Genomic DNA, 13,679 nt, shown 5'->3' with positions numbered 1-13,679 from the left:
ACTCAACTAAGTAAGAAACTATATCAGTGCCAGTAGAATCACTGGAGGTATCAGTACTGTGAGTATCTTGATACTCAGACAATTAAAATCTATATTTCCCACTGGATCAATCTGAACAAACTGATGTTGAAAATACATATTCTGTTACAAAATGCTCTTAGGCAACAAGGTCAGCAAGAACACTAAGCTGACACAGATTTAATTCAGAATCAAAGAAAGACTGTTTTCTTGCAGAAGACTCACCATTCTCCAACTTCAAACTGTGCACCTCCTTCAACCTTTTAAATACCTAGCCTTGTCTTCAACTTGATACTTCTCCTAACATCCTCACCTCTGTTCCTTTCCTCCAATCCTCCTTCACTTTTGCACCCAAGCAACTTTTACATGCATCAAACAATATTCAATGTTTACATGTCCAATTTCTCAGCATCTTACATTCCCTGGACCCTCAGCTATGAGCTTCTGAAGCCCTCTTCTGTTAAGAGGCCTCAAGACTGAAACCTTGGAACCCAACATATGCCTGAGGTGTAGTCAGTCCCACGTGCTACATGAAGCTGGATAGAATAAAAAGAAAATATAACCCTCTGCAGCTTGTAAATAAACTCTGGGAGTGGGGAAAAATATTAGAGGTCTGCAAAACTGCCAAAGAGGTGACAGGGAAACCATCTCTCTGTACCTGTCCTAAACTACAGGCTGCTGAGGAGGCTCACTCCTCCTCGTGTCAGCCATTTTGCTTCTGCAGACACACAGAAGAAAACAAGACAATACTAGAGAGTAAAGCAGACAAGCAAATCTTTCAAATTGCCATTTTGCCTCTACTAGAAGAGTTCTGTGGCCCAAGTGTGCTAATTTCCGTATGAAGCTTGCTCAGGGTGGAATAGAACTTTTCAGTATCCACAAGAACATTCTACTAAAGTATATACACAATCTACCAAATTTGGAGTTTGTCAGAAGTGAAAGCATTCCCAAATGCTTCATTAGCTCTATACCTAATAGAAACAAGGCTCAGAGATCATCATGACTTGCAAGTAAGCTTGATTAACACATCTCGGTAGCTTTGTCACTGCCACTGTGGACTGAGACACCAAAGCTCAAGAGAAAGAAGCAAGGACAGGAGACACAAACATCTATGGCTACAATCTTCCTTTCCAGCAGACAAACCACAACACTGACATGTCCCACTTTGAAAATCTTCTAATGTACAATATCATATGAGTTAATTCTATCTGACACATGGATTTCATCTGCAATGTCCTTTTTCCATCCCCCAGAGTATAGACAGCTAAAATCTATTCAGCAATGGAGCTGTAAAGATGAACTGTCCTCTCAGAAGCTCTGAGTTTCTCTGACATGGTTCCAAAAAATAATTAGCAAAGTGCACACAAAAGTACTAGTGATTACTAAACAAAAACCCCCACAACAATGTCCATGCTAAATTAAATATGCAAAGTCTCAGGATTAAAAATTCTTCCTATGTTATTTCCCAGCTGCACCATGTATCTCACTTTTCTAATTTATCAATTGGGTAAGGTCAAATTCTAGCTATGCCTACTTTCTATCTGTTATCAAAACACTTCATTCATATTATACAGTGCAATATCCTGATAGTGTTTTCCAGTTTGATTTTGAACCCACATCAGGCTATGCTGCTGCAAAATCATCACCATTCCAACTTCCAGTAACACTGTATAGGACATAACTGTCCCTCCACAAAAATCTCCTAAAGGACCATCACTTGATCAAACTAACTCAAACAGTTTCAGCCCTGTATTTGCCTAAAATACTATTTTTAAAAAAAAAATCTCTATTTCTTTTAAAAGATTATGTGTCATTGTTGAGTTCTAGTACAGATGAATAATGAAAATATAAATTAAACAAAACAGCAAAAGTTAAATGAAATGAATATTAATTTCCCTTATAAATTGAGAAATTCATTGCAATAGCATGAAAAGTGCAATAAGGCCACTTACAATGAAGCCACACAAGATACAGACAGTGCAAGCTAGGATGTGGATACATACAGTATTATATCTGCTCCATGTTACTTGCACATCCAAGCATGATCTATTGACCATTAATTCAAAATACATTATTTCTTCCATGTAGACAGGCAAAAACCCAGAACAAACAAACAAAAAAAAAAAAAGCCTTCCATATTCTTCTATCCTTTTGGACGCTGAAAAATGCATGCTGTATATTAATTTCTATTTTACTGTACAGCAGCATGCTCACACATACCTTCTCTATTAAAAGTTTATCCAGATTATGCAGTAATTAAACAAAATTTGAATTCTGAGTTAATATATTTTTATAAATAATAATTTTTTAATTCACATTTATTTTATTTCTAATGTGAATTTTAACTTAACTGAATTATTAATTTGAATAACAATGTCTACATAGGAATTCAAAACACTCTAACAAAACACTATAATTTCAATTCATCAGCACAAACTCTGAGAAAAAGAGAGTTTGGTGCAAGGAGGTGTGGGGGAATGCATTAAGCAAATGAACTGTATATGCTACTTAATTAAAAGAAGATTGTGCCAATTTAGTTCTGCAGTGCAGAACTTGGTGTCCATATGAAAAATCAGATATTTAATTACAGTTGGCATTTTGGAACCTCCTGCTGGTTGCTACTTTCTTGCTCAAAGAGTGACCTCATTCCTAAACTTATCACTGGGAGAACTCTGTTACAAACTGCAAGCAAGCTACTATTTGTTTTAGAGTGGATCACTAAAACTTCATTGTTCAAAACATTTAAACAATATATTGAATTCTTAATGGAACATGCTGCTTCCAATTCAAAAAACAGTCACTTGGATTACTGTCTTGTGATAACTGGAATGAAAAGTTCTAAATTTTGTTCTGGTTTTGCATAGACAATTTTATATTCAAAACACAATAATTTAAATGGAAGTACCATACAAAGAAGTAATTTAAAACACCTGCTTTTTTTTTTTCAGGTTTTTTTTTTCAGGTTTTTTTTTTTTTTCAGTTGTGGATTCATAACTCAACTCCAAAATAGGTATAGTCTACCTGCAAAATATTATGTTCTGTTGACACTGTCCTTATTGACCACATCTTTCATAAGTGATATTTCCTTTCCTTTCTCTTAAAAAGAGGAAATAGAGCAATATAGAATGTGCTGATGAAAGACACTGGATATACTCTGCTACTGTATGATATCACTGAGATGGTTTAACTACAGCATTTGCCATGACAAGACACTGCACATGTCTCACCAGAACAGATTTTCAGAAATTTTTGTTTAAATTAAATAAATCTTCCAAAACCATGCACAACAAATTTTCTTCCAAAATCCCATCAACTAAAGTTCCATGTAAACATAGCTTCTGAAATATTTTTCTTCTCTTTATTTAATGAGAGGAATTACTGGCATGTCTCTCCCTTAGGATGAGGTATTGTCTAAGTCATCTATTACTTTGGTAGTATCTTCTGTATTTACAGAAATCACATAGAAGACATTTTTCCCTGAGTGTTCTCTGCAAACTACATACTATTTCCTGGCTCATAGTTTCTAAATTCCACCTTCTTTAATAATTTGCACATCTGAAAGTATTGTCTCTTTCCTTCCTTCCTTCCAGGGACAATCTCATTTGCTCTTTTTTATATGTACCTAATTTTTTTTTCCCTCAGTTTTGGTTTGCATCCTCTTCTGACAACAACAAACTTTGTCTTCACGCACCAAGATGTACATCAGTAAATCTCCAGGTCCCAACTACACTAGGTCAACCCTTCTATGCACAGGCTACCAGAAGTCTTAGCATGCACTGCCTTGGGCAGCAATTATCAATTACTAGACCACTTGGTCAGAGAAGTACTATTAAATGGTTCCTTCTGTTCAAGACAGTCACTACACCATACTCTTTAGGAGGCCTATCAATAGAAATGGAACATACAGGTGAAGGCAGGAATTAGTATCATTCATCTTAGTGGTATAGATACAGAAAATACACACACAAAAAAAAGAATTACAAGAAAATTTGAAAGAAAACTAATCACAGAATATAAAATGTTCAGTTACGCTACTCACAGCAACACAATGGAGGCAAATTACTTGTTAGCTTTTCTGACCTTGCTAATATTTACGTTATATGATGGTAGCTACGTAATCATAACTTTATTTTTGAAACACAAAGAAATCTGAATTCCCAGCTAACAGTGTAAGGAGTTTACACACTGCCCAGTATCTGCATTCCATCTTATTGTACCTTACCCAGTAGGTTTGTGAGCCAGAGGGCCAAATCCTCTTTCATTGGCAGCAAGTTGGCCTCGTGTCTACTTGCAAGCCACTGACTGTACTGATGCATGTCGGAGAGGCCAGGCCCACGCACCTTCGGGCTCAGGGCAGTGCACATTGCTTATCTTGTCGTCCCTGTTTAATTATGTAAAAAGAAAAAAAAAAGAAAAAAGTTCTTCATTATACCAATTAAAGTCTCATGCGCTCTATTTTTAGAACTGTAGAAAATAATCCCAGCCAGAATATAATCCCCATCTCTGGAAGTGCTCAAGGCCAGGCTAGATGGGTCTTTGAGCACCCTGGTACAGTGGAAGGTGTCTCTGCCATGGTAGGGGAAGGGGCTGGAATTAAGTGTCTTTAAGGTCCCTTCCAACCTGAACCATTTTGTGATTCAATAATGACAACAGTAATTGTGTGTCTAAGAGATCAGATATCAGACAAACAGAGGTGGATCTAACACATGGCTGCACACACCAATGACTGAAACTTCATTTTGTTAATGGATTTTTTTTGTAAGTGATTAAATCATACAGATAAATGTTAACTTCATTTGTACTCACCAAGCTACATGTTGCCAACACAACAAAATGTTCTGCAAGGAATTATTAAAATCAAATTAAAAGAAACATTTTGCACAAAGCTAACAACTCACTATGGTGCCTGACCCAATACCCATTCAGATTCCTTGGAGAGCCTCAGAGATTTTTGGATCATGCCCAGGAAAATCATGGCAACAACCAAATTACACTCCTACAGCAAACTTATTAACAATTAATAAATGCTGTAACCAAATGGAAACAGTCTATTCTACAGCTTCAAAATTATTAAAGAAAAAACTACACCAAATATATTGACTAGCATTATTTCTTCAGAGAGCAGCAGAACAGCTAGTGTTGGTCACTCACACTTGCCACTTCCCAAATTCTCCTCTGTTTCAGTGATGACTTACTGAAACTTTTCAGGTGAGAAAATTAGTCTTAAACACATGATGCATTAAGTGTTGTCAGTCGCAGGAGCCACTGCTGTCAGAACCACTGGACCTATCTCTGTGTCTGAAGGGCTAGTTCTCCACCTGTGGCAGAAGTGTGCAAGGTTATTTTTCCTCTCTGAAAGAAACTTGTAGCAATGAACTGAAATACTTCTTTGCCTGGTAGGCTGTAGCCTACACCAACCAGCATAGGCGGCACTAGACAGACATTAAGTGAATGTGAGATCCATAAGGAATAGTCCTTTGCTTATTTTTCACTGCTTGATCCACACCAGTTGTAGTAAGACATGTCAACTGCCTTCAATTTATGAATTTGTAAACACTTTCCCTCTGTCCTTTGCATACCTTTCATACCAGGTAAGAGATATTTGTGACCTTAAAAACAATAAAAAAAAGAACAATTTGTTATACTATCCATTATGGCTTGAATATCAAAAATACTGAAACCAATTTCTTTGTCCAAAAAAAATCACCTTTCCATAAAATTGTGCTGTAACTGACTTATCCAAATGTATGTAATGGTAGTTGGGATATCTTAATATTTGTATTAAAATACTCCAGCATTTTTTACTCTACTCTGTGTAACTAAACTGCGTGTTTGCAAAAAGATCTGTATAAGCTCTTTTTGACAGTAACTCACCCCAAGTCCTGAAGTTTAGCTTGCCCTTGAGATAGGCACAGTGTTCACTACAAATATACTTCTTACTGAAATTAGACAAATTTTTTCCGTTGGGGAGAAGCAAAAACATACATTAAAAAAGATTTATTCTCTTTTATAAACACATATTTCTGAATTATGAGCAGATTTTACATTTTTCTAACAAAAAAAAAAATCCTTATGTATCAAAGTTTCTTTGAAGGCAGAGGATTTTAAAGCAGACTTAAATACTTAACTTATGCACAGCTCTGTTGTGAAACTGACTTTGTAAAAATGTCAGCTTGGATTTATGGCTTCCTGGTCAATTAAATTCAAATCATATCTGTTCATTTAGGGCAGGCTGTGAGGTAGGGGAGGGAGAAGACTTGGACTGTTAGCTCTGTAAAAATCAATCTGGACTGTCACTCTCAAAATAGATTGATTCAGACTAGAAGCTACCAACAGCTAAGGAATTTCAATGACAGTGTATTTAAAGCTTCTCTAAGTTACTCAAAACCACATAAATTACTCTTTCAAATCCTGCTTCATTTTGTATAGAAACAGAGGCAAGACAGATAACTGACACCAGTTGTCATCAAAGATTATATGGGAAAGATCAAGTATCTATCACATACTTTCTTTCCAGAAAGAGCCTTCAAATAATTTTGACCCCTTTCTGTCTATAACCTCCACTCATACAGTGAGAGCCAGAAGTAAAATAAGTTTTTCTCTAGAATTACCTCTGCAATGATAGCAGTAAAATGCAAAAAATTAAGAGTTCTTATTCCTGAATGTATGTATCTAAATATTTAGGAAAACCCTGCAATTTGTTTCTCTTTACATACAAATTGGAAAAGTACAACAGAAAAAGCAGAACTATTTCACTAAAGGAACAGTTAGACCCTGCACTTCTTCAATGGGAATAATTTCACATTTCATACATGCTTTGTGGAGGGCGTTAGACTGGATGACACTTGGAGGTGCCTTCCAACCTAAACGGAAATGCATTAGGTTGGGAGTTGCATTAGAGAATTGGAGGAATGGGGATGTTATTTCAGTTTGTCTCTAAAATACAGCGTTGTCTTTAAATATATTTCATACTGACCTAAGTCAGCAATCAGGCTGTGTAAAGCCCCAAGAAACTTTTGAGACTCATTCAGGGAAGAAAAGTGGGAGAACAAAGATTTTGGAGGATGCAAGGGTGCTTCAGTCTCTTAGTAACTCTGGTAGTAAGAAGAAAAAAGAGAGACAAGAAGGGTATTCTGAGTTTAAGGTAGTTTTCATAAGACACATCCTCAGAATGAGAAACTAGAAAGATAAAAACCAGGTGACAAAAGTCTCTAGGAGGTGAAAATTATTAATGCATCTTTATATTGGGACTAGGTCTGCTTGAAATAGTAGCCCTGAATTAAAATAATGTATGTGCATTATTAAAATAATGTATTCACATACAATAATGTATGCAATGGGCATGCAAACTGTGGATTGAGGAATGAGAACGTTAATACTGACGAAGAGCCTGAAGAAATACAGATAAATCACATACAAGCCAACCTTACCTCTGTGTAAACTTTCTTTAATTTCATTTCCAAAAAAACCCCAAAATTTTTCACTTCTCCACTACTTTTCTGAAAAACTGCCCTACACTTCAGTAAAATCCACTGAATTCCTACCTTGGACTCATAAAATTAATTCTTAAAAAATTAAAACTCAGCTTTCAAGGAGCACAGTATCTCCTGTCACAAACTCTACAAGTTATACTGGAGGTCAGTTATCAAACTGCAGGCATCAGAAACTTTCAAGCTCTGAAATTATCCTTCATGCAAACACTGATCTCTGCCAAACTTATTAAATTCAACTTAAGCCTTCACAATACTTCAGTACTGAAGTTCCCATGTTTCAATAAAAAGATCATCTACTTCATCAATTGTACTAGCAGATACATATTAGAACTTCACCACACAGTAACTGGGATCCACAAAGAAGCCAAAATGCGATAATTATGTGAAGGTGACAACAATGGAGTACTGAGCTCCTTCGAGACCTGTTTGAAGATTCTTCCTGTGGTGAAGGCCAGGCCCTTGTTTCATCACTCAGATACCTTCAAATCTCTTCCTTAAAATGCCTTAATATATTTATTTTTTAGTGAACTGAAGAAAAGTTTGTTGACAATTTATCAGTGAGGAATCAGGTCAGGGGAATGGATTAACTTGCATCAGAGGCAGACAGCAGCTTTCAAGGATACATCACCACAGCTGAGGCAAGTCTCTGGCCCCAGCCACTATTTCATCCTTTCCTTTTGGCAGACAAAGTATGAGCAAAGTAGCCAAAAAATATTGGGTTTCCTAATCTCACTATTTTATAACAGCAACATCAAATCACCATACATACAGCTGTTTAAAACTAGCCAACACAAACATGTCAAATATTTTATAGAATGTTAAACTTCTCTGCAAACTCTTGAGGCTGACATGATATGCAGAAGCATTTTCAAAACTTACCTCTAAATGCTTTAAAGCAATTGCTTCCCCTTGCTATTCAGAATACAGATGAGGAACAGTCATTGACTATTTTTCATCCTGTTTTGTTACAGTTCATATTTATGTGGCAAAATCCTTTTTTTGGCCTCTCTCAATAAGAGGATGACATCTCAAATTCTTAGCCTTATTATCTAGATGAAGAATTCCGTGTGGGATGGTTTACAGTACACCCAGAAATGTGTATCAGATTCAACACTGAAAGGTCCTATTTCTCTCTGCTTGCTCCTACTGAACAGTGAAGTTTTTATTTTGCTTTACAGTAGTGCATTTAGTTATCGGTTTATTGCAGTTCATTGCTTGTATTTTGCCAGCAGCATAACCTTACACTATCTGATGATTGTTATCAGTGATAATCAGGTGAAAGCAATGAGAATCAAATAAGTGATCTTCTGTGTTTCTACTGGCTTTTGTTGGGGTTAACAGGTAGGAAAAAAGGAATCAAGAATGATACACTGTACTCAAAAACACACAGGAGGCAAAGACTGTTTAATCTAGAAAGTAAAACTGGTGCACAATGAAGCACTCACAGTTGCAGATCCCCAGATTCAATTCCCTTTCCTATTCCAACCACCCTCCTTACCTGTAAAATTTTGATAATTTTTTTCAACCAAGTATAAAAAGAGAGGAAAAAAGGTATATATAAAAGCTTGCATGTATGCATAGATATACATACAAAGAAAATACATGTACTCCACCCTGCTAGATAATCATATAAACCAATTGGCTTTTACTCCAAATTACCCATCCAGTTCCAGCATGCATGCATAACAGTTTATACTGAGTAGCTGCTGGCTATGCAGTGCTCTCTGTACCACATGAGTTTCATTGTCACTTCAACCTGGTTCCCATTTACATGTGAATTAATTCTCAAACACAAAGGTGCTTGACCCATTTCTTTCAGCTTGCTCCCACATACAATACTTCTAGGTCAGAAATGAAGAAGTCTTGCTGAGTCACTTGCTTAAGAATTAGTGTAGAAGTTAAGTATCCAGTGAAACAAACATTTTTCTTTGTACTGGGTTAGAAAAGAATAAAAACAAGTTAAAAGTGTCTATGGAGGGGAAAAAAACATCATAAAGCAAATGCAGAACTCCCTACAGTGACCAATCAAATCACCTCTGATGCAAAGGTCTTACATGATGTGCCCTTTGCATCATAACAGCTGTCGGGGACACTGCACAGACATCAGGTTTGGCCCACCCAGGCACTATTGCCTAGCAGGCAAGTTCGTTGACTGGCTCTGTGCAGTTGGCAGCCAAATCAGAGTTATCCAGGACTGAAGATCTGCACATATGCCAGTTCAGTGGCTCTACAAAGCTGGAACAAATGGAATAGAAGATGCCATAACTCTGCCTCAGACCCTGGGCTCAGAGACTATTTTTCATAAATCTTATCAGGATTAAATATGCAGGCTTTAAGCTTGTGCAATGAAATCTGTTATAATATGACTGAGGAAGCATATTAGCCACCAGTTGTAGAAGAAACTAAACATCATACACACAACTGCGCAACTGCTTTACTGTCAGTGATAGAGGAAACAGACAGCAACTCAGACAAGATCAGCAAGTTTTTCTCTGAAAGAACTGGAACTTGAGCACTAGACAGTACATTGGCTTTGACAGAGGGGTATCAGCTATAAATACAGACAATCTCCTGCTGTCTTTGAGAGAAGGTAATGCTACTGGACAGCAGCCAGCCTGGAAGGAGAGGAGACAGAGGATCAAAAGCCAGAACAGAGCTCATGAGTGTATCTGGCAAAGGTCTCTGCTGGATCTCCCTGCTAGTTCTAATGACCTCAAGCAGATGGAAAAGAACAGAACTTTTGAAATTTTACTAGAGTGTAAGTAGACTGTGTGCATCATTCACTAACTTTAACAGCAAGTTGAGTGCAAAAAAGGCGTAAGATTCAATGTTCATAAACAGATTAAGCTGCAGAACAAAATGCATAATTGTGCAAGTAGAAATGAAGCTGCACACAATTTGGGATCCATATTGCAATCACTACCTTCACATCATCAAGTGCCAGTTTTATAGACATGGCAGAACCAAGGATAAATACATTCACATTTTAAAACTTACTTCAGTTTTCCTGTCTCAGTGTTGAAATATTTTTCAGTATTGGAGAGTATAACATCAGTTCACAGGCTAAAGGTTGCTCTTGTTTTTCCATATATATACATATGTGTGTATGCACACATATATGCAGAAAGAGGGAAAAAAATATTTATGAATGCCTTCCTTTGAGAACCACAAAATAACTAAAAAATTTTCTTTTTTTGTTGTTAGGAAACTGTTCCCCATGGTGAGATCTGCTAGACAGTGGAATGACTTTCACAAATGAAACTGTGAAGCTCCCTTTCTTGAAATGCTAAAAATGGAGTAAAATAAGCAGTAAGAAAAAACCCAGAGACTTGCCACTCACTGTTAGATGTTACTTAGTCTTTACCACCTTCATTTTCCAATTTACTACAGAAGAGTAATCGCTCTCCTTTTGCCCTTTTACATACATGAAAACAAACACAATCATTTTTAAAGTAATTATGCTACTACCTTGCATATTTCCTCTTCTAGAGCTATTTGCAGAGCTTTCCGTTCTATAAGAAACAACAGGTCATTCTTGTCTGCATTATCATACAGGTATCTTACATGTAATCTTAACTTTGCTCACTACTCTAAACAAGCAAATAAACATAAGCTGACAAATGCATATCTTTATAAAGAAATTTAATTTTTCAAGATATTTTATTATCCTTATAAACTATACCACAACCAATTTAGCCCAAGGTTTCGGAGTTTTCCCAGATTAACTTGGAACATATTGTACATTAGGAGCAGGGGGAGGGGCACTGAAGGGGAACCACCATCTGAAACTCATTAATCAATTAGAATTTTTCATGGCTCGCACCAAAATGTGATCTACACTGATAGAGTAAGTTTTAATCACAAGAAGCCTTTGTCCTTTGCATTATGAATATACATTATGAATGTGTGCAGTACTTAGAGGGGAGGATGCAGAACCTGGCACAACAGCTTACCGATACTTTATGCCTGTAAGGCCCTTGGTCTGAGGCCAAACCAAAACAAAGTTAACTGCATTTAAAAATCTGTTCTAATCATCGGAAGCCTAGACATTTTCAGGACTATGCCTAGTAGAAACAATTTTATTGCCTTGATAATGTCTCCCTTACCAAAATTAAAGCAGAAAGTCTTTCTCACACAGACAAACTGAATGTTCCTAAAGCAAAATTTTAGTAATATTCAATATCTACTTGCTCACTAAATTATAACTTCTGGAAACTGAGCCTTATTCCTAACACTGTCCAAAACCTTTGAAGTTGATACCTCTTTGCCTGGCTCTTACTATATGTTTTTCTGATTGTCTAAGCAGAATAGCCATGAAAAATTAGTACAAAAGAAGTTTCAACCTCCACCAGTTAGAAAATAAAATACATATTTAAAATGACATATCACATCTCACAAGGAGTAGAAGTGTCTCTTGCTGTAAGGACACTATGCAGACAGTACTACAAGCTGACTTCCAATCATCAGCTTTGCTTTTAATTATGATGTTCCATTTCTAAATCCTGTCCTGAATATAGTGTTAAGTTTAACCGAGAGGTGAAAAAAGGAGTTGAAGAGGTACTGTAGATAGTAAGTGTGCCAATTTAAATAAGACTGTAGGTAAAATAAATAAAGTGACCAAATAAGTCAGCAGGATAAAGTGACAGCTAGAACTTGAGGATAGTATTGACTATTCAGCACTTCACCACCTTCATGTAAGTTTGACCATGGTTCCAACAAGAGCAGTATAATCCTGATAGATGGCCTATGGCACCATACAGTATGAATTTAGGAATGTCCTATTTAGAAACTTCCTATTAAATCACAATCCATGTCACAAAACACTCATAAAACTGTTACACTTGGCACAGCATCTACTTCGCAATGAAACAAATAATACATAATGTACATGGAAAACCAATAATAATTCATTCATTTTTCATTGCAAAGTAATGTCAGAAGTATGTTAAAACTGCCCTGGGGAGCCTGCAATGCATCTGTCCTGGTGTCCCAGGAGCTGTACTCCTTTAGGAGCATGCAGAGACAGCAGGCTCAGATGACACCATTGCACCGAGATGCACATAGCAATCCTAGATATGGACAGCAGCCTTCATTCCTTACACGTAGAACGTTAGCGAAGAAAGAGAGCCTTCTTAAAAGTGAAACTCCGTCCTCGGAGATCTGAATCTAGAGCCTGAAGGGGAAACCAAGAGCCCTGGGCCAACCAAGGGCGGCTTTTGATACAAGAAGGGTCTCGTTCTCTTGCCACCGGGGCGGCGGAGGGGCGAGCTGAGAGCGCCTGGCGCAACCGCCCGCGCTGCAGCGGAGCTCGGCCGCCTCCCGCCCCGCAGCTGCCGCAGCCTCGCATGCGGACGCTCGCATTTCCCGCGGGCGCTGCGGACCTACAAACCCGCCCTCCTCCTCTTGCACTACCAGCACCCCAGGGCTGTCTAGAGAAGCCATAAAGATAAACCAGAGGTTGGGGCCAGGGGTAAGTGCACAGTGAGTAAGAGCCATCCCCCATCCCTTCTTGCCCGCCCCGCTCTCACCCGCCACGGCGTCCGATGCGTTTGTCCTCCTCGGGGCCCCTCCACAGTCAGGCTGAGCTAATGGCTTTGCCATGAATGCTGGAAGTGCTGCTCCCAGGTCTGTCCCTCGGGGTCAGGACCAAGCAAACCCCCCGCAGCCCCCGGACCTCCGCGGGATGCCCAGGGCAGCCCGCCAGCAACCCGCATCCTCACCGCGGTGAGCCCCGGGAGAATCACGCGTGGACCTCCGCCACACACCCACGCACACTTGCATTCCGCCTCCGCCATGCTTTCAAACTCCCATGGTCAGAGAGGGGGAGGAAAAAAAATCCACACCAAAACCCCGCAAATCCCCACAACCAGACAGAGGCAGCAGCCACCCCCGTCGTGCGGCGCGGTGCCCAGCGCCGAGCCGAGCCCTGCTGCTCCCCCGACGTATCCCCACGGCCTCCTCGGGACTGAGGAAGGAAGAAAGGAAACAAAAGCACCTACTCCCCACCGAAGAGCCGCCGGGCAAAGATCACCTTCCCGCTTCGCTCTGGCCCCTTTCTCTTTAAACTCGAGAGCAGCCGGCGAGACACACGAAACGCCCTCAATTTAAAGGAGCCCGCGTGGCGAGCTCCGCCGTAAGGCTGACAGCGAGCCCCGCTGCAGGGGCAGG

At 38.7% G+C, this 13,679-nt stretch overlaps 1 protein-coding gene across 3 annotated transcripts in view; it reads right to left on the bottom strand.

Annotated features, from left to right (window-relative positions):
- The window catches only part of GAS2 (growth arrest specific 2), an 85,472-nt gene extending 71,793 nt beyond the window's left edge, over positions 1 to 13,679 (bottom strand). Inside the window, exons 1-2 of one of the 3 annotated variants that reach the window (XM_068194197.1) lie at positions 13,512 to 13,679; positions 4,241 to 4,401 (exon numbers count right to left, since the gene is read on the bottom strand). In XM_068194197.1, coding sequence (XP_068050298.1) covers positions 4,241 to 4,382 — 142 coding nt within the window. In that variant the 5' untranslated portion in view covers positions 4,383 to 4,401; positions 13,512 to 13,679. Of the gene's footprint in view, positions 1 to 4,240; positions 4,402 to 13,506 lie in introns of all 3 variants that reach the window. The other 2 variants (XM_068194196.1, XM_068194195.1) reach the window with 2 other exon arrangements.

Source organism: Anomalospiza imberbis, chromosome 6 (assembly GCF_031753505.1).
Source record: "Anomalospiza imberbis isolate Cuckoo-Finch-1a 21T00152 chromosome 6, ASM3175350v1, whole genome shotgun sequence".
Lineage (NCBI taxonomy): Eukaryota > Metazoa > Chordata > Aves > Passeriformes > Viduidae > Anomalospiza > Anomalospiza imberbis.
This window is presented reverse-complemented; position numbering and strand designations above follow the sequence as displayed.